Source organism: Misgurnus anguillicaudatus, chromosome 12, assembly GCF_027580225.2.
Source record: "Misgurnus anguillicaudatus chromosome 12, ASM2758022v2, whole genome shotgun sequence".
NCBI classification, from domain to species: domain Eukaryota; kingdom Metazoa; phylum Chordata; class Actinopteri; order Cypriniformes; family Cobitidae; genus Misgurnus; species Misgurnus anguillicaudatus.
Genome location: NC_073348.2, coordinates 31,633,309 through 31,657,848, shown reverse-complemented (window position 1 = coordinate 31,657,848; position 24,540 = coordinate 31,633,309). Strand labels below are relative to the sequence as shown.

The 24,540-nt window shown below is 38.7% G+C and overlaps 1 protein-coding gene across 9 annotated transcripts in view; it reads left to right on the top strand.

Moving 5' to 3' along the window:
- Positions 1–24,540, top strand: part of cux1a (cut-like homeobox 1a) — a 130,600-nt gene that overhangs the window by 24,459 nt on the left and 81,601 nt on the right. For 8 of the 9 annotated variants that reach the window (XM_073874380.1, XM_073874375.1, XM_073874379.1 and 5 more), the window contains one exon: positions 8,957–9,067. In XM_073874380.1, the coding sequence (XP_073730481.1) occupies positions 8,957–9,067 (111 nt within the window). Of the gene's footprint in view, positions 1–5,534; positions 8,504–8,956; positions 9,068–24,540 lie in introns of those variants that run through there. The other variant, XM_073874378.1, reaches the window with a different exon arrangement.

Sequence of the window (24,540 nt, the reverse complement as noted above, 5' to 3'; positions counted from 1 at the left end):
CCTCCCACCATATCCCGTTGCCAAAAGTAAAGAGAGATTGTTTCTTTTTTTAATAATGAACCTCACAGATAAGTCATTTGTAAACAATACCACAGTATTCCACCCAAAATTATGTTTTTAATTTCAATTTAATTTTGACTTTAACTTAACTTACTTAAATGCTGTCCTTTTTAGGTACATTTTAAATGTGCTGAACATTTGAAATTCTGTTTTACGGCAGCAGTGCATTTTGCCCTGAACAACTGTCTCTCGCTTATGAAGCGTAACGGTGTATAAAAGTTTAGTGCATCTAGCCGTACTTAACTTGCTTGCATTTGTTTAGCGTTAGATATGAGAGCCGCCTAATCAGCAGCTGAGGTGCTGAAAGTTGCATGCAAATACACAGGAATCTTAACCACCTCAACCCGAAACATGAACGGCAGATTCAATCAGTTGACGTAAAATACCGGTTGAGCTGTTTATAGGTGAAACACAGTCCAGGAAAGATATGGAAATATTAATGAAATGGTTTAACTGGCAAACCGATATGTCTTCTTGATCCACCTGCTATACGTTTACTTGTTTGTTTTTTTGCCACACACATACACGCAGACTGATTAACAATAGCAAGCATGGCCCTTTTGTCTAACAATCATGTAGCTATCTGAAAAGGACTCTTGTTTATTCACTGTCTCCCCCACCACGCTGACGCACAATCAAACTAGTTTACAACTTCAGGGATTTTGTCATGGAGAAAAGTTTCAATGCATAATGCAGCACAGCACTGGAATTTCCTGAAATGTCACTCCATTACAATATCCACACTATGGTATCTTATAGATCGTAACGATTAAATTTGCTTTAGTTTAAATGTAAATATGTCTTTCATTCGTAGTGTAACTGTAGAATGTACCGTTCTAGTTTTGCTACGTCACTCGCAGGCACGGTGATGCCGTTATGTGCGAGTGAATGAGAGCAACGAATCAGAACAATGCATCTTGGTTTCTCCGAATCATTCGGACTGCATTGTAATATCTAGTTCAGGTCACTGTCTGCACCCCGAGCACTTGACAATTAACCGCTTGTTGTCTCGTGAAAAACAAACACCCCCTTCTTTTTCTCTCTCTGCCCCGTTATGCTAATCTCCAGTTATGATGCCGAACATCTAATTAATTCAGTTTACAGCAGAGATTCCAGGATAAACAAACCTTGTATTAAAATGCAAATATGCAGAAGAGTTTGTGGTAGTTAAGACACCAGACTCCGTCATGAAATTCTTAAAATAATGCAGCACTTGTTCTCCTTTGCATGCACGCCACCTCGCCCGCTGAAAGAAGGCTTAGGTTGAACCGTATGTGTTTATGCTGAGAAATGTTTCCCATGATGCTTTGCAGCATTCGTATAGAATCTTATCAAGCTGGATTGTTTTTAAGGGACAGAACTGGCACGTCATAAAAAACCATCAGTAGTTGGATCACATTTTAAAAACGTCCGTTTCGTCTGTTAAAGGGGATATTTCACAATACATTAAGATGTAAAATTAATCTTCATGGTGTCCCCAGAGTATGAATGTGAAGTTTTAGCTCAAATTACTATATAGATAATTTATTATAAATTATGTTAAAATGTGCCGTTTTTGGGTGTTTTCTTTTAAATGCAAGTGAGCTGATCTCTGCACTTAATGGCAGTGTCGTGATTGAATAGTGCAGATTAAGGGGCGGTATTATCTAGGGCTGGGCAATTTTTCCCCCCGATTAATCGTTCTTTTTTACGTGGTCGATTAAAAATCGATTCTTAAAGGCCACTAATCTATTTTTTTTATCCTCGAGTATAAAAACAGTTCCGACAATCGGAATCGAAAAACGAACCGAGAATCGAAATCAGATCGATTTGATAGCTTGTGAATCGAAATCGAATCGATCTGGAACATCTGAAACAATACCCAGGCCTAGTATTATCCCCTTTTGACATCACAAGGGGAGACAAATTTCAATGACCCATGTTTTCACATGCTTGCCGAGAATGCTTTATCAAAACTAAGTCTAGGTTGATAGAAGCACTGGTGACCCAATTTTAGCACTTGAACATGAAAAAAGTCAGATGTCCCCTTTAATAGTTGATAAATTGATTTTCTTTTTTCTGACATCATGCTCTCTAAATTTTATATAGTAGATGCAACACCCAGCAGCGTCTAGGTTAACTATAGACAGAATTTGGCTAGATGTCGTTTTTGCCAAAATAACTTGTGAGATGTTTAATATTCCATCATGTAAGCAAAACCAACAGTGATTACATTTTTTTTATATTTAATTATTTATTTTATTTCATTTGCTTTGAGGCTATGGTTAAACGTCTTTAAAAAATTTACCGGCAGCCTTGTTTTAGCCTAGACCTCTGCGCTGTGTTTGGATGTCTCTTAAACGCTGGGTAGGTGCAATAACAAATTAACTTTCTTAGTCCTTTTGTCATTGATTCTTTAGCCACTTAACAAATGGTTCAACTGGTTAACAAATGTTTTTTTTGGTGTGCCTCTCGACCATTGGTCCACTCCTTAACCATCACCTCCACTCCCAATATTCGTAATTGGCATATGTAATTGTTTTTCCAGAACTCAAAATGCCTTATTATATCGCTGGTAGAGTCATGTTTCGCTTTTTAGTAACACATTGAAAGTTTTGTTACGTGTGTACTGTACATTTGTGACAAGCAGTACCAACACGCGCCCTCAGATTCTTCCATTGCTGACTGAACCCCTCTGAAGTAAATTGCCGCTCTCGTTGCATAATAAATCAAAGGCTGAACGGTAGCGAAAGAAATAAGAAGGACAGAAAGCGAGAATAAGCTTTGGGCATGCTCTTGTTCTTCGGCTTTAATGAACAGTGCTGTAAAACCCCTGAGAGCACTGTTGATAGCAAACATGGCGTGCGAGATGGTGAACCAGTCCTGGAATCATTACGGGTTCAGGAGCGGATTGATATCGCGGGCCCTGCGGACTGACCAGTCTGACGGCAGATAGCGTTGATGTGTGAGAACGGCTGCGGCAAAGTTTCTTGAAAAGATTTTGTCCTAATGAGAATACTGTGTAATCCCAATCCCGTGACTCAAAAAATCCTTCAAATGAATTCAGAAATTGACCATGATATTAACAAGTGCATTGAATGATAGATCACTGAAAAGTTATAGGCTAGGTTGTTGTTGGATCAAATATAAACATTTAATGGGTTAATTTAACCTAACAGCTGGGCTTTAGCCTTTTTGACCCACCGCATGGTTGAAAATAACCCAGTATTTTTTAGAGTGTATACTATTAAAACTTTATATTACTTCATTTATTAACTATTATGTCTTGATTATTTCTTCTTAGCCCACTGACATGTTGTTTTCTTGTTTTGAGCATTAACCCAATTCAAGTTTTCTGAAGTTTTAATATCCTTTGCAGTTGTGTTTAAGCAAATATATCTAATTTACCTGTTCACTTATTTGTTACCCTGTTTGTGAAATCCAGGCTAAAGTCTCATAATAATGATATTAGGAGTGTTAAAGTTTGATTTTAATCATTAACATGACCTCAAATATATCAAGGTTACATTTTCACAGTATGTCCTTTACATTATGTAGGATGATTTTATGTACGTCACAAAAACGCTTTAGCTAGGTTTTCACAGGCATTGTGACCATTATGCTAGAAACCACACAATGATATTTTGCAATGCGTTTTGTCCCAGCGCACACACACGTTTCAAGTCTTTTCTTATGTCCAGCCTACAAAGCGAGTTTGAATTAGTAATGCATGTACAGTCTGTTAAACCGCCTTAATAATCCTGCCCTCCCCAGCTGGTATGAAAGGGAGTGTTCTTCAGTCAACAACTGGGACATTGTTGCACTGAGACAGCCCAAATGTACTGCATCATAATCAGCAAGCCCCCATAATGCTTTGAGTGTCTCTTAATTGGATGGAAATGAAGTCTGTAGTTTGTCCATATCTAATGAGACCCAACCCCACGGTCTCTTGTTATTCACAGATTCTGTGTATTCTTTTGCATCTGTGTATGCAGTCGCATGGGTTCCCAGGGGTTGCAACAGTGGCCTCTTGCATTATAAAGCTTTGAGGGCTCAATGGTCTTGTTCGGATACCGCATGCCACAGTGTGAAATTTCTATATTACATCACAAACCTCCCTCACCCGGCATTGTTTGGTCGCATGCTTGATGCTATTTAATTGCGATTTGCAATTAATCCATGCTAACAGAGATTAGAAGATTTTGTGTATCATAGAGCGGCGACACACATGCATTGTTTGTGTAATGCGATTAGGTCATTGTTGGGGTTTTCAGACCGCATATGTCATTTGGGATGCCAAACGAGGAAGGAAATCAAAAGATGAGGCTGTGTCGTAATGGTTGAAGTTTTGTAAATTAGGTTGTGTTGTGGAAGATACTTTGAAACTGTGGTTGCTAGGCTGCAAGCTAATTTTAATCTTAAACGGTTTCTGTAGCCCAGTTGGTAGGGCAACGCAAAAGGTCATGGGTTTAAGTCCCAGTGAACACACTAATTAAATGTATAGTGTGAATACATTTAAGGTTGCTTACAAAAAGTGTTCAAAAAGTACACCTAAGGTGATATTTGGATGGATCCGCGTACACACACGGATAGACAGACGCGTACACACAGACAGACGCGTAGACACGCACAGATACATACATGCATACATAGACACGCACAGATACATACATGCATACATAGACGCGTACACAAACGGATAGACAGACGCGTAGAGAGACGCGTACGCGGCACAGATACATGCATGCATACGTAGACACGCACAGATGCATGCATACGGAGACACGCACAGATGCATGCATGCATACGGAGACACGCACAGATGCATTCATGCATACGGAGACACGCACAGATGCATGCATGCATATGTATACACGCACAGATGCATGCATGCATACGTAGACACGCACAGATTCATGCATGCATACGTACACACCCACAGATACATGCATGCATACGTAGACACGCACAGATACATTCATGCATGCATACGGAGACATGCACACACACATACATACATACATACATACATACATACATACATACATACATACATACATGCATACATACGTATACACGCACAGATGAATGCATGCATATGTATACACGCACAGATGAATGCATGCATACGTAGACACGCACAGATGCATGCATGCATACGTAGACACGCACAGATACATGCATGCATACGTAGACACGCAGACATACATACTGTCATGCATGCATACATAGACACGCACAGATACATACATGCATGCATACGTAGACACGCACAGATTCATACATGGATAGATAAATGCATACATGAATAGATACGTCGATAGATAGATGGATAGATGCATAGATTTCCTATGGTAAGGTTTAAAAACACTATAGTATGGAGGAATTATACTAAAGTGTACTACGTTACATTTTCATGCGAGTTCTATTTTATATAGTACACAAAGAAACATTTGAAAGAATATCGATATGTATAAGGTTATTCGTTTTGCTAATTTAAATTAGTTACAACCTAACCCTAAAGTCATGTTTAAATTTCCACCTACTCGCCGTTTCTTATTAAACGTTCCCAGAGGAGCCATTAAATGGTCACCCACGGATTTCAGCCGTAGGGTGTGAGGGCGCATCGACCCATTTATGTGAAAACAATGTTAAAATGGTTCCTTATTTTGTGGGTAAAGTCACACATCGATGGCAGCGTGAGGAACTCCAGAACATCAGTTTGAGGGGTCAAATGCATTATTCAGACCTCAGAGGTCACAAACTAAAAAAAACTCTTGCTTTTCTGGACGTGACAAGGTTAAGTTTGCACCTCTACTGCCAAATGTTTGGCTTAAGTGTTTAACAGACCCCAGTATATAGTACACAGACTCAGAACTCAAAGCAGTGGGTCAGCGTTGAGATTAGTTGCTCACACAAAGCAGGTTTGTTATAAATGGTAGCTGCAATAGCAAAGACATTGATAAAGGGCTTAACAGCTACGCCGGCGTAAAAATAGATTAGCTGTATCTGTGATAATGGTAGCCGTCGGCGGCTTTCATAACACACACATGCACTTGTATTTATTGTTTCTTAAGCATTAAGTCATACCCTTCAGAAAACAGGTCACCTTTATTTAGACCAAATGATTAAAGGATAAGCTATAAAAAACTATAAAACAGTGTGAAATGCGTTTGCTAAGGCAGTAGATTAAAAGTTATGGCGTACTAGTTTAATTTCTTTTAAATGTCCTGTTCTTTCTGTGTTTTTGAAGCTTTGATTGTGTTTACAGTGCACAATATAACGTGTTCATGTATCACGTGTAAAAAAATGTACTTATCTGTATAGCGCCGTTTTCACTTTCCTAAAAACGCGCTGATGTCTTCCTTGTTCTATGAAGTCCCAACGTCAAAAATACGTATCGCGTTCTGATTGTGTAGTTTGTTTAGTGTGTTGTGATTCGACAGCAGCTTATCTTGCTGTCAGTTCTTGTTTGTATTCCTGTGGGCGGAGTTCTAGTGACGTCATTAAAGCAGGAAGTAGAGGGCTGTAGTCCAAACCGGCCATTCGCTGTAGGCTTTGAAAGGCGAATTCTGTTGAAGAAAATATATCGTCTGGCAGTGAACTTTGAGCTTTATCATTTTGCAGGTATTATTTATGCTATTATAGCAACATTACACACTAACTAGGGTTTAAAAAATGGGATCAGAAAGAACGTGACCTTTAAAAACGTACTGCATAGATGTGATTGGTGGAAAATGCAATGGTAGAAATCACATTATGAAAGTTAAACGTGCTACTGTAATGTATTCCAAAAAGAAAACATGAAAAAATGGAAAGAATACGGACAGGTTTTGATTTTATCTGTAAAGAATTCATTGGATCGTGAAAAGTGGGTGGTCCATACCAGAAAGGAGCCAAATGGGTAGAAAACGGCTTTACTTTTAGATTAAGATAAACAATGCTTTTGTAATAATGTGCACCGGTGAATTATCGTGCATTAGCAATAAACTCCAACTGACAATTGTGATCGAATTTCAGATATTCAGAATATTATCAGTCATTTTTAGTTAACATAAAAGCTCCCTTAGCAGCCCGGTGTCTGCCATCCTCTTGTGTTTTGTTTTTATCTGTTCCTCTCCGCTGTTGACCCTCCCGAGGTGCCATTTCTTGAGGATGCGTCAAGAAAGAGCGAGCGACTCGGAGAGGAGAAAATGTAATGGCCTGTGAGAAAGACAGGTTATGAGAATACAAGTGAGAGAGAAGGAAAAAACATTAGAGCTAGACCGAGCGAAAAAGAGCGAGGGAGAGAGAGAACGAGGCCTTGCCGACGTTTCCCTGCTGCATATGCAGCTGATAGTATCTGGCAGGGCCTGGCTCTCTGGGGAGCCCTGTAATCTGTTCCATCAGCGTTTACTACCGAACAAATTAACTAAGACAAGCACCGCCGCCTGAGCCAGCAGAATTCCTCCATTAGGAAAATTATAAAGCTATTATGGTGAACAATTTGGTCCTTTATATAAACGACCCTCATTGGAGGGCTACAGGGCTTCCTTGCACTACACCAGGGGGGCTGAATTGAATACCCGGGGGGTATTACCAGTATTGATATGAGCGCCGTGTGGGACCGTTGTGCCGTATGCTATATTACGACACAATTTTCGTTAAAAATCACAGAATTTGAGGATGACGGGTCTATTTACGTTTGGGCATTTGGCAGGCGCGTTTGTCCGGGGCGACTTGCGGTGCAAAATTTTATAAGTATGTGTGTTCCCTTGACATTTTTAGTCGCTAATGCAATTGAGCTACACAGTAATGTACATATTTTACACACTGTGTGTCCTTTCAGTGCTATTATGTCAGGGTTTATTTTCATCACACTTGTATTAGTAATAAGCGAGGAGGACAGACGTCCTAGCAGTTTAGAAAGTCCAAGACCATAGCCCACTTATACAGCATGACTTTTTTTTTATCTAAAACGTTCCATTGACCCAAAAACCAATGATCCACACCCGTCTCTACGGATGATATTTTAAAACCAAAATCATTCCTCGCCAGGATAGGCGAACATCGCGAGCGTTTCTCGAAGCCGTGCGTCTTCGTATGTGGAAGGAGGAGGTGATAATAACAGAGGAGAGTAAAATCGGGGCGAGACTGTGGTGACTCAGCCCCCCAGTTGTTGTGTTGGAGGTTTGGGGAGTCTGGCGCACCGAGTTCCAGCCTAATTAAGTTGATTTGTTCCCAGCATCTGGTTCCCAGATGTCAGACGATATTCTTTAGCTCAGCTCCCTGCTGTTGAGAGGATAGAAGTGGGACTGCGGGACCGCAGACTGCTGACTTTTCATGAGGCCCACCGGAGGCGGGACCACTGCGGCGTGTTGGTGACGGATTGGGGCGGAAGCCAATCGTGGCTTGTTTGTTGGGAATCCGATTGGTCCGTTCGAGCGGTGATTGAGGGTGGTTTATGGCCACAGTACGCCTGCAGGTGCATACCGAGCAAAATTCTCACACTTTATAAAACACACGTTTCCTGTAGCATAGACGTGATGTGTGCTGAGAGCGCTTGGACGTTTCGTTTTAAACTCTGGATTGTGACTGGCGAATTCGTAGCTGGCCAAGGGTCAACCACATTCTTGTGAACAAATAGGCATGCCTAATGTCATCGTAAAATGGTGGGAGATGTTTTGGTGTCCCACCTTGAAGGGCACTTTTTATGCAAGTTTAGATATAATGTGACATTGCTTGTGAAATCCAGGCTTGAGAAGCATCACAGTTTGATTTCAATAATTGACTTTTCACAGTCAATATTAAGGATGTCAAGCTTATATTTTCACAGAATGTTCTTTACATTATTCAGGATGATTTTATGTAAAAAAGTAAACTAGAAAAAGCTGGATTTTTGAATTTCATACGATCGTTTCCCTTATCTTCCCCTTAGAAAGAACTGGATGCCACCGCCACATCCCTGGCCAACAGACAGGATGAGAGCGAGCAGTCCAGGAAAAAACTCATCGACCAAAGCCGCGAGTTCAAGAAGAATACCCCAGAGGTGAGAGAAAGCGGACGAGAGATGATTTTGCAAATTATATGAGGCTCAAAGGTAGTGGGGCGAAGAGGAATTTGAGAGGAAGTGGAACGCCTAATTGTCATATGTCTGCACCGGCACATCCTGATCTCATGGGTACCTGTGAATGACAGTTACAGACGCTGCTGAGTGCAACACTTGACCGCACACTTGCTTTCAGACGTATTTTCCAATTTTTTCAATCCATAGGGACTTAGAAATTCTTCAGTAAAATTTTTAAACCATGAACCAAACCTTTAACTTCACATACCATGATGCATTGGAAATGACAAAATCAAATAAATATTGTTGGTACAACTATTGTAAAAAAATAAGTTTAAGTTTATTGCATAATAATAGAAGCATGAAAGTTGTGTGAGAGTGTAGTAGACAGATTGGTGGGACCAAGGCGTTGCGCTCTTGAGAATTATGGGTAGTGTAGTTCTTAGTAATTGAGCGATTAAGCAGGTTTTGTTTAACTTAAGAAAATCTAGGCTGTCTTTTGAACTATATAGTCCCATGTTAGGTCCACCTTGAAAGGTTTGAATATTATTTAAAGGACAATTAATGTTTTTTCCCACCCAATTGTGCTTTATTGATGCCCCACATTTGGCATTGCGTATTAGCTCAGATTCTTTAGTTGTTATCTTTTAATTCTGCATTGGCACCTTGTAGTATTGTGTTCTTCTTTCGAGTTCTGGTACACGGCCGAGTTGTTTATTTTTCGGACTTTTGCACTCGTTTGAAGCTCGGTGTGGCCTCGGAAGAGAGGGCAGTGACGAGAAACCAGAGGATATTATGGTTTATCCATTTAGGGAATATTTGGTCTGCATGGCTGGAGGTGGACGGTCGTGTTCAGACCGTAGAGTTGGCCGTAAGGTCACGTTCCAGGGGAAAACTGGTGATGCATGTTAGCAAGACAGTAAGGATCAGTGATTCTTTATTTACTGGAAACCTTTTCTGATCTGATAGAGTGCTGAAGCGAACGTGCACTGACAGATTTTTTTGTGTGCATATGATATTCACTATTACTATTAACAGACTTAAAAGGATAGTTCACCCATAATTTAAAATCTTATCATTTACTCATCCTCAAGTTGTTTCAAACCTGTATAAACTACTTTGTTCTGCTGAACACAGATATTAAAGAATGTTTCTAACAAAGCAGATCTGGGGCACCATTGACTTCCATAGTAGGAAAAAATAATACTATGGAAGTGAATGGTGCCCCTGTTCTGTTATAAACATTATTTAAAATATCTTCTTCTTTGCGCAACAGAATAAAGAAACTCATACAGGTTTAAAACAATATGCGACCCAATTTTCATTTTTGTGTGAATTATTCTTGTAAGCAGCACAAGCACGTTTAACAAAAGCACTTAACGGGTTGTGTAGAGCGACATTATTATCATGCAAATTTTGGTACTAGACCCAGGCATAAGTGTAACTGTTAATGCAGTGATGCATGAAATACTTTAAATATTAAAAAATGTGTTCAATAAAAGAGTTTCTCCATTTAGTGCTTTTATAAATATGTGTTTTATTTAAAATTTAAATTAAATGCAGATTGGATGCCTAGGTCATATTTATTTAAAGAAGTCTTGCAGTTAAAGGCGGGGTGCATGATTAAAAAAAAACACTTTGGAAAGGTAGTCGGACCTAGTACCAAAACACTTGTAGCCAATCAGCAGAAAGAGGCGTGTCTACTAACTGACATTCTTGCAGGTGTTGCGTATGTGTGGGGCGGGTCTATTAAAAAAAAGGTCCAGATTCTATTGGGGTAGGGGCGTGTTTGTTTAGGTGATTTCAAATGTCAACATTTGCTTTCATAGATCATGCACCCCACCTTTAAGTTTAACAACTTTGATAATTTAACATTTATATTTGGTGCACTTTCAGATATATAAAATGTGTGTAAGCGCTGTTACTAAAAACTAGACTGGTGTTTTTATATAAATAAAAAAGAAAATATATTGTACTCAATGCGTCATCTGGATAAATAGCTTGCACTTTCAGTTTCCTTTTTTTTTTTTAAGGATCTGTGTTAATACATCAGCTACTAAAATTGAGATTAATTGGGAAACATTGACATTGACTTGTTGTTTGTTTCTATCAGTCATCTGTGACTACGATTGCATCATTCCATCAGAATAAAATAAAGGGAAGTTAAGGGATAATATGATGTCAGAAGACATCTAGAGTTTTTAATAACCTCAGGCTTTTCTTTAACTCTTTGATGAATATTATCCTTATCAGCATTTAATTTGTCAAACAGGTGCTTTCAATCATCCAAACGGCAAATCTGTACAATTCCTCGCCGTGTTTGGTTTGAAAAGTTTCTGCCAACCGTCTCTCGAGTCGAGCATTCAAGGGCACCGCGGCGCTTCGGCCGGTGTTATCTTTGATCAAGGTTGCCGTCGCCTCTGCCCTCCTCCCTCTCTCTCTCTCTCTCTCTCCCTCTTTCCTGCCTCTCGTTTCGCAAATTCTTTGCTCTCAGTGAGACTCGATGAATAAATGGAAAATAAAAAACCTGTTTTGTCTCCGGAGCCTCAATAAATCAGTCCCCCTTTTCCATTTAAAATGTCCAGGGCTGCAATTTATGTCTGAGCTTAATAACCCGTTACTAAATTAATCGTGCCGGGGGTTTTGGCTGGGAGGCCACACGTTCTGAGATCCTGTGAACCCTGCAAAAGCAAAAAAAATGCAAGTGCGCGTCTTTGCCCAGTACCCAAGGTGCGAGACTTCAAGGGCCTCAGTCAGAAAGGTTGAAATTTTATATCTGATGAATGAAAGTTACTTTAATGGTCCGGTGGAATTAATGTGCCATGGTTTACATTACTGTACAATTTCTTTTGACTAGTGCGAAATTATCCAATGACTTTCTGCAAGTAATTAGTTTGCCTTGCCCAACCCAAAATGCTTTTTGGGCTTACAGTTAGGTATTGTTTAACATGAAAATGTACTCGTCCTCATGTTGTTTTAAACCGGTTTGAGTTTCTTTCTGTTGAAGACATTCAGATCATAGATGATCACACAGTTGACGGTACCCATTGACTTCCATAGTATGAAAAACAAATACTATGGAAGTCAATGGGTACCGTCAAAAATGTTATTTTGTGTTCAACAGAATAAAGAAACTCGAACAGGTTTAAAACAACATGAGGGAGAGTAAATGATGACAGAATTTTCATTTTTGGGTGAACTATCCCTTAAAATATATTAAAGCTGTTTTTATCTTTTTTGCTGTTTATTGTTTATCTACTTGTGAAATGTAAATAAAATGGATACATAATAGCAATATTTATGTTTCAGTGATGTATGCAATATAATAATCCTAAAGAAAAGAGCTCAGGCAACTTATGGTAGCTATACATTCACCTCATCAAAACTTTTTTTATGATTATTGGTCAAACTTTCACTTTTTTATATTTATACTTGTATGTAAAGAGTGCATACTTTTTTGGTTTGGTTGTATTTTTTATTTTATTAATAACAATCCTTGTGTTTGTGCTTAATTTACTCAAATCCGCTCCCACCACCAATGGTTAATGTTTTCAGGGCTCGTCTCTGTATATTTAGAAAAATAAATTGCCGGTTAAGTATGTGCATTTCTCTATATCCGTTTCCATACAGTATGTGAATGTTGTGCTGTTGTTGTGTAATTGTTATTGACTGGTTGTTTATGCAGCCCCTTCATGGTTCTGGTGCGCCTTAGGATGCATGTTGAAAAGTTTATTGTCCGCTCAATGATGTCAATGTGACAGATCGGGATTTGTTAGGATGACCCGTTAGTTTCCAGCGGATTACGTAACGTCTGTGTTTTTCTTCGTCCTGCACCTGTGAAATAAATAATCCTAAGCAGCCTTTAAATTTGACACAGATCACTTCATTTTGTCTTTTTTTAAATCGCATAAATATTTAACCCAAACAACCAGAGCGCTTGGCCCTATTTTCGTTTAGGTTTCGCTTTGCTCGTTTAGATTGAGTTTTAAATAGGATGTGATGGAGACTGAAAGAGACCAGTGTGTGTGTGTCGCACCCAAATTATATTCAGGCCTGTCTGCGTGATGGGAATATTTTCATAAGGTCATGTGCATTCCCTCCCTTCAGCGCTTGCATATTTTGGGTTTACGCATTAGGCACCATTGATAAAAATCACATTTTTTACATATTTGTTGAGAGCATTTTGCCACATGCAAACATCGCCGGTTCAAAGAGAGCTTTTAAAGTTTGATGCTCACTAAAGCAGTTCAAAGCTGTGCTAATATGCCTCCAGTTTGGTTGAATACAAGCATTAGTGGATGTCCAAAACCTGTTTAAATTTTGCTGTTGGATATTTTTTGTAAAGCAGGATGTTTAAGGAGAAACAACTGTAAGGTGGGGCCTGATTTTATCAGCGATTATATCACAAAAGCAATTGAGTTGGTTTGAAGGGAAAGCTTGTTGAGGGTTTGGTGATGTCAGCGCTAAAGAAAAGTTGTTTTAGAGGCGGAGCAAGTTATTACATTTAGATGGAGGATTAGACAAAAATATTTTCTTGGAAATAATGTGCACAGATGATTCATTCAGTGACGCTTAAGAAAATAAATGGTGACCGTGTTAATGCTTGTTTTTTGGTGATGAAGATCTTGTAAATATTTATTTATTATTTTGGGGCTATATTGTTTATATGTATACATGCATAATTGTTTCTGCTTTATTTATTGTTTTTACAAATGATTCTCAGTTGCAGAAGTCCTTGCCCAACAGTTTTTCGCAGTTGTGGTTGTTGCGTGTGCGTCAGCCATTTTGATTTTTGCTCCTTCGCTGGCTTTGATGTTGCCTTGAAGGGGACGGCTGGTTGGCCCCTGGACGTTGTGATGTGAGTGTCCAGAGATTTCATTGGCTGCCAGGGTTGGTCATAGAGAGCTGTGAAGTGAATGGTCCTGACAAAATGAATACAGTAATTAGGGCTGATCCACTGGCACGACGCCCACGCTGGCAGACTGGCGTCTTACACTGTTAATTATAGCCGTCCCGTTCCTAACACGACGTTAGGGTATTTACCAAGGACTGAATTTGTTACAGCGTATTTATGTGTGTGTGTGTGTTTGTGTGTCTCTGTGTATAAAGAGAGTGAGAGAGAGAGAGAGAGAGAGAGAGAGAGAGAGCATTATGTGAGTAGCACACTGAAAAATGCCTTTGATGTTTACACTGTAATGGGGGTGGTAAGGCAGAAACCAGTGATGGGGACGACATATCCGGTTTATAAACCGAGTCATTCTGAAAAAAACACAAATGAGATCTCTTTTAATATCTCAAGTGTTTCTGATATTAAATTGAGACTGTAAAGACTTCTATTAACCCAGGCGGACATGGTTATCTCAAAATAGACAAAAATCAGATTCATTGGTCTGGCTGATATATTGGTCTATCTCATGTACCCCTTATAATGTGAGAGAGCAATATATCAGCCACGCCACTAGCCATAGGTACAATAATGTAGCCTTTACCTTTGAAAAAAAAATTATATATATCGCTTTTCACATTTGTTCATAGTTTTAGATCAGCTTTACATGAGATCCAACCATGGTCGAAACTATAGAAAACATGGGCTTTTGTTTTATTTGTAGTAAAACCATTGAACCACAAATTTAGTCTTGCCACAATAACTACTGTATAGTTTAACCATGGTATTTGTAGTATAACAATAGTAATGCAAATAGTAATTAACTATTTGGTTAAAATGATGGTTACTATATTTTACTACAGACGGTTTCATCGGACGCACGTGCTGTGACGCGATACGTATATGGTCCGAACTTCCGCTTTCAGTTTTTTTTAATGGTTGACTAGTTGCTAAACGGAACTCTTGAACAAATACCTTGTCGAAATAACAAATGGTGTGATTTCCTAGGTAATCTGTGTTGTTTATTTTGCTTGTTATTTAAATAAACTACGTTTAAAGTACTTTGTTCAGTTCGGTTCAGTATTTATGTAGCCTCGTAGGGAAATTGTGTTTGCAGCGAACACACAGATAGTCGACTATTTCACATTGGCATATATATATATATATATATATATATATATATATATGTGTGTGTATATATGTGTGTGTATATATGTGTGTATATATGTGTATATATGTGTATATGTGTATGTATGTATAATATATAAAAATATATAAAAAATAAGAAATATATAAAAAATAGTAATCTAATACAAACCTAGTAATGGCATAAAGTCTGGCAACTATTTATCAATTATCACTGGAGAGAGAAGAATTTAAAAAATTTGTTTTAACCAAATAGTTAACAACTTTGTTGTTGTTATTTATTCTTAGCAGAGTTTACCGGAACTTACGTGTTGACCACGAAAGCCGCTTGTTTATGTTGTTACTGCTGAAAGCATCTATAATAACACCATGGTTAATTTTTCGAATTGTATTTTAATTAAAATATGTAACATATAGCTTTATAATATTTAACTGCTATTAAATGTTATACTTTTCTCAAAACTCGTAATTTTGTGCCAAAAAGTTTTTAAGGGGGCATTTAAGGCAACCATTTTAATAAGTTTTTTATAACGCTCCGTTTTCTGTTTCCGCAATACCTATCAAAATTAATTTGGATTTTAGAAATATCTTCAAAGTTCTTCTGTGTCCTGTCAGAGGTGATTTGCTTTAACATGGTATCCTTGTGGAGAGGCTGAACTCCTAAAGGCTTATTTGGGAGAGACGGTTTCTTTGTAGCGTTCAGGTTCTGGAGTTAGCGTTAGCATTTAACATGTCTGTTTATCTCCTGACAGCTTCATAGACCTGATTCAGTGAAAGGAGTTAAATAAAAACATAAGAGTACAATTAAAAGAGCTGAAACATTGATTTTTTGTTTTCAAAAAATGATGCTTTTATCTAAAGTGACTTACAGTAAATCTTAGTGTCCATATGTTTGTTCCCTGGGGAAAAAAACCCACAAGCTTTGCGCTGCTAACACAATGCTCTACCAACCTAGCTACAGAAATCATGTGATTTCTCTCCCTTTATAGTCTTTCATGAGGTTGAAAGCACTTTAATGTACTGGTTCACTGTATTTGTGCCTGTAGGATTTGATCCATCTGTACAGTTAAAGTTGAAATGAGACTGGAGTGGAACTGATGGGGCTTGACTGTGTGTCACTTCCTGTCTCTTTCAGCTGAGTTGATTGGCTGATCCTCAGAGCTTCCTGTCTGATGATCACCACTGGACTTTGCTGAGTGTTATGCTTTTGGATACTCTGACTACTGTGTTTGTGTTTATGAATCACACTGTTCCATATTCCACAAAGCAAGACTTGACATTATTGTAAGATCACAGCTAGCTGAATGATTGTTAGACGGACATTAATCAATTGCTAATTTATAAATTGTTAAAGGGAAAGTTCACTCAAAAATAAAAGTAAATATTGTTGATTGTGTCAAATTGGAGTAAATAATGTATCAAACACACATCACGTTATTCCTGAAAAACCTAAAGTATGAGTTTGTAATGCGTTTCCCCCAACACTTTGTACAAGTAACGTGCATTATGTAATAATATTACTTTTGTGAAGTAACGAGTAAAATAACGCATTACTTTTTAAATGTACACATTAATATTTGAGTTACTTTTTAAAAAAAAGTAATGCTAGTTACTTTTTTAGTTTAATTCATTCGATTAAAAAAATTTACTGAATTAAACTAAACATAGTCACATTATGCACTCTATGCATACACACCTGTGTGGGAACAGTTTGAGTCAGAAACTGTGATGGCAGGCCAGAGCTCGACATTTTTGTGATGAAATATGCAATTTATGAATGCAGAACTTTTCAGTTATAAAAACACCTGCAAGGCCTTAAAGAGATCAAGCCTCAGCCAAGAAAAAGTAACGCAAAAGTAACTAAAAAGTAACGCAAGCATTACTTTCCATGAAAAGTAACTAAGTAACGCAATTAGTTACTTTTTTCGGGAGTAACTTAATATTGTAATGCATTACTTTTAAAAGTAACTTTCCCCAACACTGAACATTTTATGAGTTGGCTAATTCATATAAATTTTTACGAAGTTAATTCTGCAAAAACGTACGATTATCATAAAAAACAATAACGAAACCGACCCCTAACCCCAACGTCATGGGTCACAGACAAATCGTACTAAAAGGGTTAAATGAGGTTGTACGAATTAATTCGAATTAACCATCTCGTAAAATATGTACGAATTAGCTTGATAGCGTTGGTAATGTTCACAACGCTGTCTTTGGTTATATGAAATCGCAGACTCCTAAAACAACATTAAGACATTTTTTATAATTTCATAAAGGAATAGTTTACTCAATTAAAAGGCTGTCGTCAGACTCCTAAAACAACATTAAGATTTTTTATTTTATTTAATTCACTCAAAAATAAAAATACTGACAGCATTTACCATCATGAACCCCTGTGTTGTTCCAAACCTTCATTACTTTCTTTAAAGTACAAGTTTACCAAAATATTCACAATTCTGTCTCCCTTAAAAGGAAAATCGTCTCCTAAATGGACAAAAAAAATCTTTATTAAAGGGATATGAAAATTCTGTTATCTTTTACCCATTCTCATGTTGTTACAAATTTCTTTGTTCTGATAAACATGAAGAAAAATATTTTGAGAAATGTTTGTATCCAAATCGTTTGTGAGCCCTATTTACTTCCATAGTTGGAAAAAAGAATACAATGCTATAAATACCAATAATATTTTTATTTTTGTGTAAACTATCCCTTTAACAACCTGACAGTAGTCTTCAAGACTCTGTTCTATTTTCCATGTTTCAGAAGTCATAAAATAGCTTTATATGAGGAACAGATTGTATTTGAGTTCAGCTATAAATATCTTGTGTTTTGTACCTCTAAAGAAAGTCATGTGGGGTTTAAAATATTCATTTTTAGGTGAACACAATCCCTTTGATATTTAGTGTTCATGTTCAGTCTCTGTGGTAGTTTTATTATAGAAATAAATTATTAAACAATTAATCAAAAATGATCAGACATCATAAAAATTAATTTATGCATCATTGAGCTCGACTGAGTTCCCTAACCTGACACCAAACCCGCGGAGGGTCCGTCGGAAGAGATGCACGGCTAGACCCGAATATATTTTTCCACCTCGTTCAGAATCCCTTTGTGCCGGGATATTGCATTGGGTCATTAGAGCCGACAAGGAATGGGAATTGGAGCCGGAATGGGAACCCTTCCTCTGGAGTTGTGGGGCTCGTCTGTCCCTGAGCTGCCTGGAGAGGAGTAATCTGTCTTCCTGAGGCGGCATTGCCGACAACAGATTGGTCACGTTAGCCGAATCTTTGCAACCCCCAGTGATCCATTCAAACCAGTGCAATCTACAGTCCTGTGGTCAAAAAATCAGCCATAAAGCCTGCGATGGCCCTGAGACTGGGAGGATCTGGGATCAGAGCCCGGATATATCTGGAGTCTAAATTCCCTTGTCCGTTTGATTATGTAAATCGGTCGGTCGAATGCAGAAAGTCATAATTTATTTGACGCATACAGCGCCTATGGTCATGGTATATGATTATGAGCTTTTCTCATCGGTTAACTGGGTTGTTTTTCGTCTGAGTTTCAGAAACAAGTGAGATTTCAATTGTCAGTTAATGTCAATTTTGTTTATTGCTACAGCAAAAAATATGACACTTTAGTTTGTTTGTTTGTTTTATATACAATGTTTTGTTTGTGAAAGAATCACTAGGCATTGTTTTGATGAGGAAAACTTTAAATACAATGAACGCATCTGTGTCTGTTGTTTGTCGAAAGAAAATGAATGGTATATTCATTTACAGCAGATACAATGAATACTTACATTATCGTTACGCAACAAAGAACACTTATATTCTTTGTTTGGGGTTTTTACGCAACCTTAGCATTTCTAAACTGCATATTATCGTGTGAGTTAGTGTGTGTGTGTGTGTGTGTTTGTTTGTGTTTTAGCATCTGCACAAACCCGATAACCCACACACTCGTCTTCATCTCCTTGGGTGGGCAGTGTAGCGGCCTTGGTAGCACGATCAAATTTCAGGTTGTCCTCCATCATTCGCAAGCAAACGGCTGCGCTGTCAGACACGCTTAGATGTGCACACACACAGTCAAACATGCGCACACTTAAACATACACGCACGCACACACACACACATGCTCATCGTATATTAAACCACACACATACACATGCACACATGCAAAGACACCATTAACCCTAGATCTACTTACCTCTTTTCAACACTGAGCTAGCCTATCCTGGGCTTTTCAACACCGCGCCTTATGCTAACCTCCGGAAGGGTGTCCTTTGGAGGGCCCCAGTCTCAATCACCTGGTCCCCAGTGTTAGATGTCCTAACAGAGACCTACTTTTACTGATTAATGTACCTCTGAGGTTTTTCTCTGTCTAGGGTTACAGACTCTTAAGAAAGTATGCACAGCATCTAAATCATTAGATGGCCATTGAAATGCATTTACACAAATGGGAGAAAAGCATTCTGGGATTGCTTTTAGGCAGAGAAAGCAAGAAACAATGAAAATGGCAAACAGCCTTTGTGTAAGGAGTGCGCCTATAATGGGCAGCTTGGTAGATTTTGGGTGTGACATAAGAAAACTGGCACTGTTAAATCGCACACAGTAAACAAGGATTTTGGCAGTTCGCTTTATACTGCGGCCTGATGGGATATTTTAAGCATCACAACCACGTCAGATTTGGGTCCCAGACTAATGTTGATTTCATTACTGCCATCTCTTTATTTGGTTGTGGCGTCCATAATTTCACCACTGTTGAGTGACAATACCGAAAGGGAACTTGGGCGCATCAGCACGGTCGCCGTTCTTTCACCCACCGTGCCCACCCTTACCCCTCACTCCGTTCTGGCACCTGCAGTTGGAGGTGCCAAGGCTACAGACCATTAGCACAGAGCAGGTCTGTATTTATAGCGCTTAACAGGCATGACTCAACAGCATCACTGTTGGCTTTTAGCTGTAATGGAATCTGCGCATTGCCGAACACAGAAAACCCATTATTGTGTATGATAATATTGTTTCTGTCGATGGGCGAACCGGGGCTGAAATTTCCACCGAGCGCCGCTGGTTGCTCGCACCTGCAGAAACGTTGTTTATAGTGCGAAGGGGAGAGAGAAAGGGGCACACAAAGGTGTAAGTTAAGTATTTTTTCAGCTCGGAGCGTTGACTGATGTCATGCAGGCCATGTGACTTGCCGATGAGGTAATGGCTGTTGACGTTTACGGCTCCCTCTAATGAAAGACTGTGTAAAGTGTGATGCTTGTAACGGGACGTAAAACCAGCTAGTAAACCTTTAATGTCACGCACGTCGAACGTAACATCGATTCTCAGGTTTAGCTGTCTCGGATGCTTTCCAGATGACCGTTTTGGTGAAAATTATGAGCTTCTAGATGGCACTTGTGGACTCGTGACACATAAGTATACACACATGGATTTTGTAACATTTTATTTTGCCATATACACACAGTCACTTGGGATCTTCGTGAATCTTGAGTATATTATTGCTTTAGATGGTTACCACACAATACAAATATATATTTAAGAAAAAAATTTATGTATCAACAACTTTCATAAGATAAAGCAGCAGAATGTTTCACATACTATCACTACATTCGAAATCATATACTGTGACGTAGGTACTGAATTGGATGAAGTAGTCATCGACAGTTAAAACAGTAGTACATAGTATGAATATGGATAATATGAATGCATTCGTATATACTACATCCGCCATATTGATACATTGCGTGACACATGTTGTCATAAAAACCAGTTAGTTGTTAACTGGAATGACATTAAACAAGCACTATTTAACCACAAGGGACAGCTGTTTAATATGTATTTGCATTTGAATAGAGCCGCGTTATCACTTTTGAATTTTTTTTAATTAAACAATTCCTTTCCTTCTTCGTTGGATAATTCCTTTCCATCAAATGAAAACTTTGGGATCTTGCCAGAAGTAGTAGGTCACCCGGGTACTTTCGCCTACTTTTTTCAACTACTATGAATTCAGACATACTAATCGCCTCGCCTACTGCTTTACTATATAGACTGTTTCATCGGACACGTGTGCGGTGACGCGATAAGCATCTGGTCCGATCTTTACTTCCGGTTTCAGTTTTTTTAATGGCCTGACTAGTTGCTAAACTGAATTCTTGAACAAATACCTCGTCGAAAATAACGAATATTTTGGTTTCCTAGGTAATCTATGTCTTGTTTATTTTGCTTGTTAAATAAATAAACTACGTTTAAGGTACTTTGTTGTTATTTATTCTTAGCAGAGTTTAACGGAAGTTACGTGTTAACCAAGAAAGCCGCTTGTTTATGTTGTTACTGCTAAAACCGTCTATAGTATGGAAGTAGGCGATTTCGGACGCAACGTGTGCGTTTATGTTGCTAAGGGTGCTTGCTAAGATGCTACGAAGTGATATACAGAATCTTTAGGGTTTCCCGCAGCACTTTGCAGTTCAGGTGGCCCACCTAAGCTGGGAAACCCTACCGCCTTAAATAGGTGTCCAAAAAAATAATAATTTGCTGCACAAAAGGAGAAAAGCGCGGACGTGCTTTACACCGCAAGCGGGCACGCGCGCCCACAGCCGAAATGAGAAAGATGTGGTCCGGACCGTCACTGTCTGGAGCATAACTAGCCAGTTGATAAAACATTTCTGAGAATAGCGCAGACGCGCTTCACACCGCGAGCGTGCATATAAAGACGTGATCTGTCATGTCTGGAGGATAGCCAGTTGATTAAACACGTGTCTGTGAGGACTTACGTTTTGGGTTGATTTAAGCCTGTTATTGTATTAGTCTATAGTTCTTGCAAATTTAAAGTAAGTTAGCTTGTGATTTTGTTGTTTGAGAAACCTGCTAGCTAGGTTTCACGTGCCTGTTGATAAGATATAATTGTTGAGCGCTCTTGCTCACGTTATTTATGTGCATTATTTACATGCCACAGTAGTTACACTCCTTTAAGATAGCGCAAAAATTTTATTAATTGCATTATCTATCTTCTTTCGCCAGACGTTCTACAACATTTAATTTGTTAATAATGTAGTATGTTATAAAATATTTTGATTTTAATCATGCCCCTTTGATTGCCACGCCCCCCCACCACCTTAACTAACAAATTTTCTGCTGGAAACCCTGCTTTAGGTGACACAGTTATAGCTGTGCTTTATCGCTAATAATACGAATAGAGAAATGGATTACATATATGCAATACACATTATATGCATGGCTATATTTATCGACAAGTTTAAATGTATGTGTATACATATGTTTATATACTGTACGTGTGATTATACGCGTATATGTAAATATGTTGTGTCAGCGAGTGCATGTCAGTTGCAAGTGTGTGACTGCATTGGTCCTCCCCCTTGCCAGTGTCCTCTGTTTCCCATTCCAGCCCTGATGAGTCAGAGTCTGTGAATGCAGCCGAGCGTACAGCAGCACAGTGACGTTAATGTGTTTACGCTCTGTGTGCTCTCTCTGCTACAGCGGGGCGCGCTGACCTCCACGTACATGCACAGTCTCAATTTTTCAGGCACACACAGACTCTCCTCTTCAGACAGGCACAGTCATTCCTCTACAAGCTAACACAGTCTGTTCTTTACAAGCTTACACAGTGTCTCTTCTTCAAATAGTCTCGTGTTTACAAGCTAGCTGTCTCCCTTGCAACATGTCTTCAAACGCAGTTTCTCATTTTACAAGCTTATGGAATATTATTTTCAAATAAACTAAGGTTATCAAAACTAAAATTTTGTTTTGTACTTTACAAGCTAACCAAGTTATGCTAAAACTCAAAATGTTTTAAAAGACACAGTATCTCCTTGGCAAACTAACTTTGCAAGCTAACCCAAACGCATGCTAGCACAGTGTCTTCTGTTAAACAGACACCGTCTCGCGTTTATAGGCCAAACCAATCGCTTCTCCACACAGTCACTTCTTAACACAATGTTAAATGTCTATCCATTAAAAGCTAAAACGGACACGGTCCCTCCTTTCCACATTGTATCTCTTGTCCATAAAGACACGATATCTTGCCTCTAGACACAGACGTTGCTGTTCCTCGCCAGTCATACGTAGTATTTCTTCTCACACAGAGCCCGTTTCTCCCTTCCAGTTTAAACGTCTGAGGAGAAAATACTTCAGTTTCACTTTATTCAGCAGTGCGAGGGAGGGAGGGGGGTTTGCACAGTTGTGGTTCCTCCTGTGAACAGCCATGGCTGTCAGTGAAACATTAAACTGATTTGTGGGCTGTGTGATTCTCTTGAGGGAGCTAGGCTGGCAGTCTCTCTTCACTTCTGTCCCTCAATCTCAATACTGATCTTGAATCAGTAAGGCTTGAAAACCTATCCGCTAAATTGATGTTTTATATTAAACGGCAAGTGCAGTTCTTGCTCGCCGTCCAGATACTGCGAAACAGATGTCTTCTCAGCTGTAACAAATTGTTGTGTGTGTATATATTTATAGGCTTGGCGTACGATGGTCCTCGCTTTTTATCCGCCAAATGATCCACCCTCGTGTTGTTTCAAGCACGTGGGACTGACTTTTTTTAGGGAATAACAAAGATTTTAGATTTTAGATATAATGAGAGCTATTAAGCTGTAAAATTACTTTAAGCACTATAAAATATCGTTACAAGTCGTGTGCTGTTTTCCATGTTATTTTAAGCCATGTAATAGCTTTGTTGAATACTTTTTATATATTATTAAGTGTAGTCACGGACTGCTTTTTTAAACTTGTGTGATACTTCAATGGTGCTTTTGTAAAGCTCCAGTCCCTATTAATTATAATTGAATGATAAACAACAACCAAAACTCAAAGTTTTTATCCATTCAAAAAGTCTTTTGTGTTCCAAAAGTTTCAAACAACATTAGGGTGTGTAATAAATGACACAATTAAAATTTTGCCAAAACTTCAATGGAATTCATTCAGCTGATCTCCGGGTCGGGCGTTACCGCTTTTAGCATAGCTTAGCATAATCCATAAAATCTGATCGGACCATTAGCATCGCACTAAAAATAACCAAAGAGTTTCGATTTAAAACTTGACTCTTCTGTAGTTACATCGTGTACTAAGACCGACGGAAAATTAAATGTTGCGCTTTTTTAGTTCAATATGGGTAGGAACTATACTCTCATTGCGGCGTAATAATCTTTGCTGCCATACCATAGCTGCAGGAGGCGCAATGATATTACACAGTGCCTGAAAATATGTCTATTGAAAGCTACCAAGGGGACTATATTCAGGCGCTGCGTAATGTCATTGTGCGTCCTGCAGCCATGTTGCGGCAAGCGTGCCGCACAAGCCATGAAAAGTAAAACCAAAACGTCTCGATCGCCCCCCAGTGACTGGTCCCAGTATAGGTCATAAACCCCGCCTCCCCATGTTATTCAATGGGACTTGGGACCAACTAAACA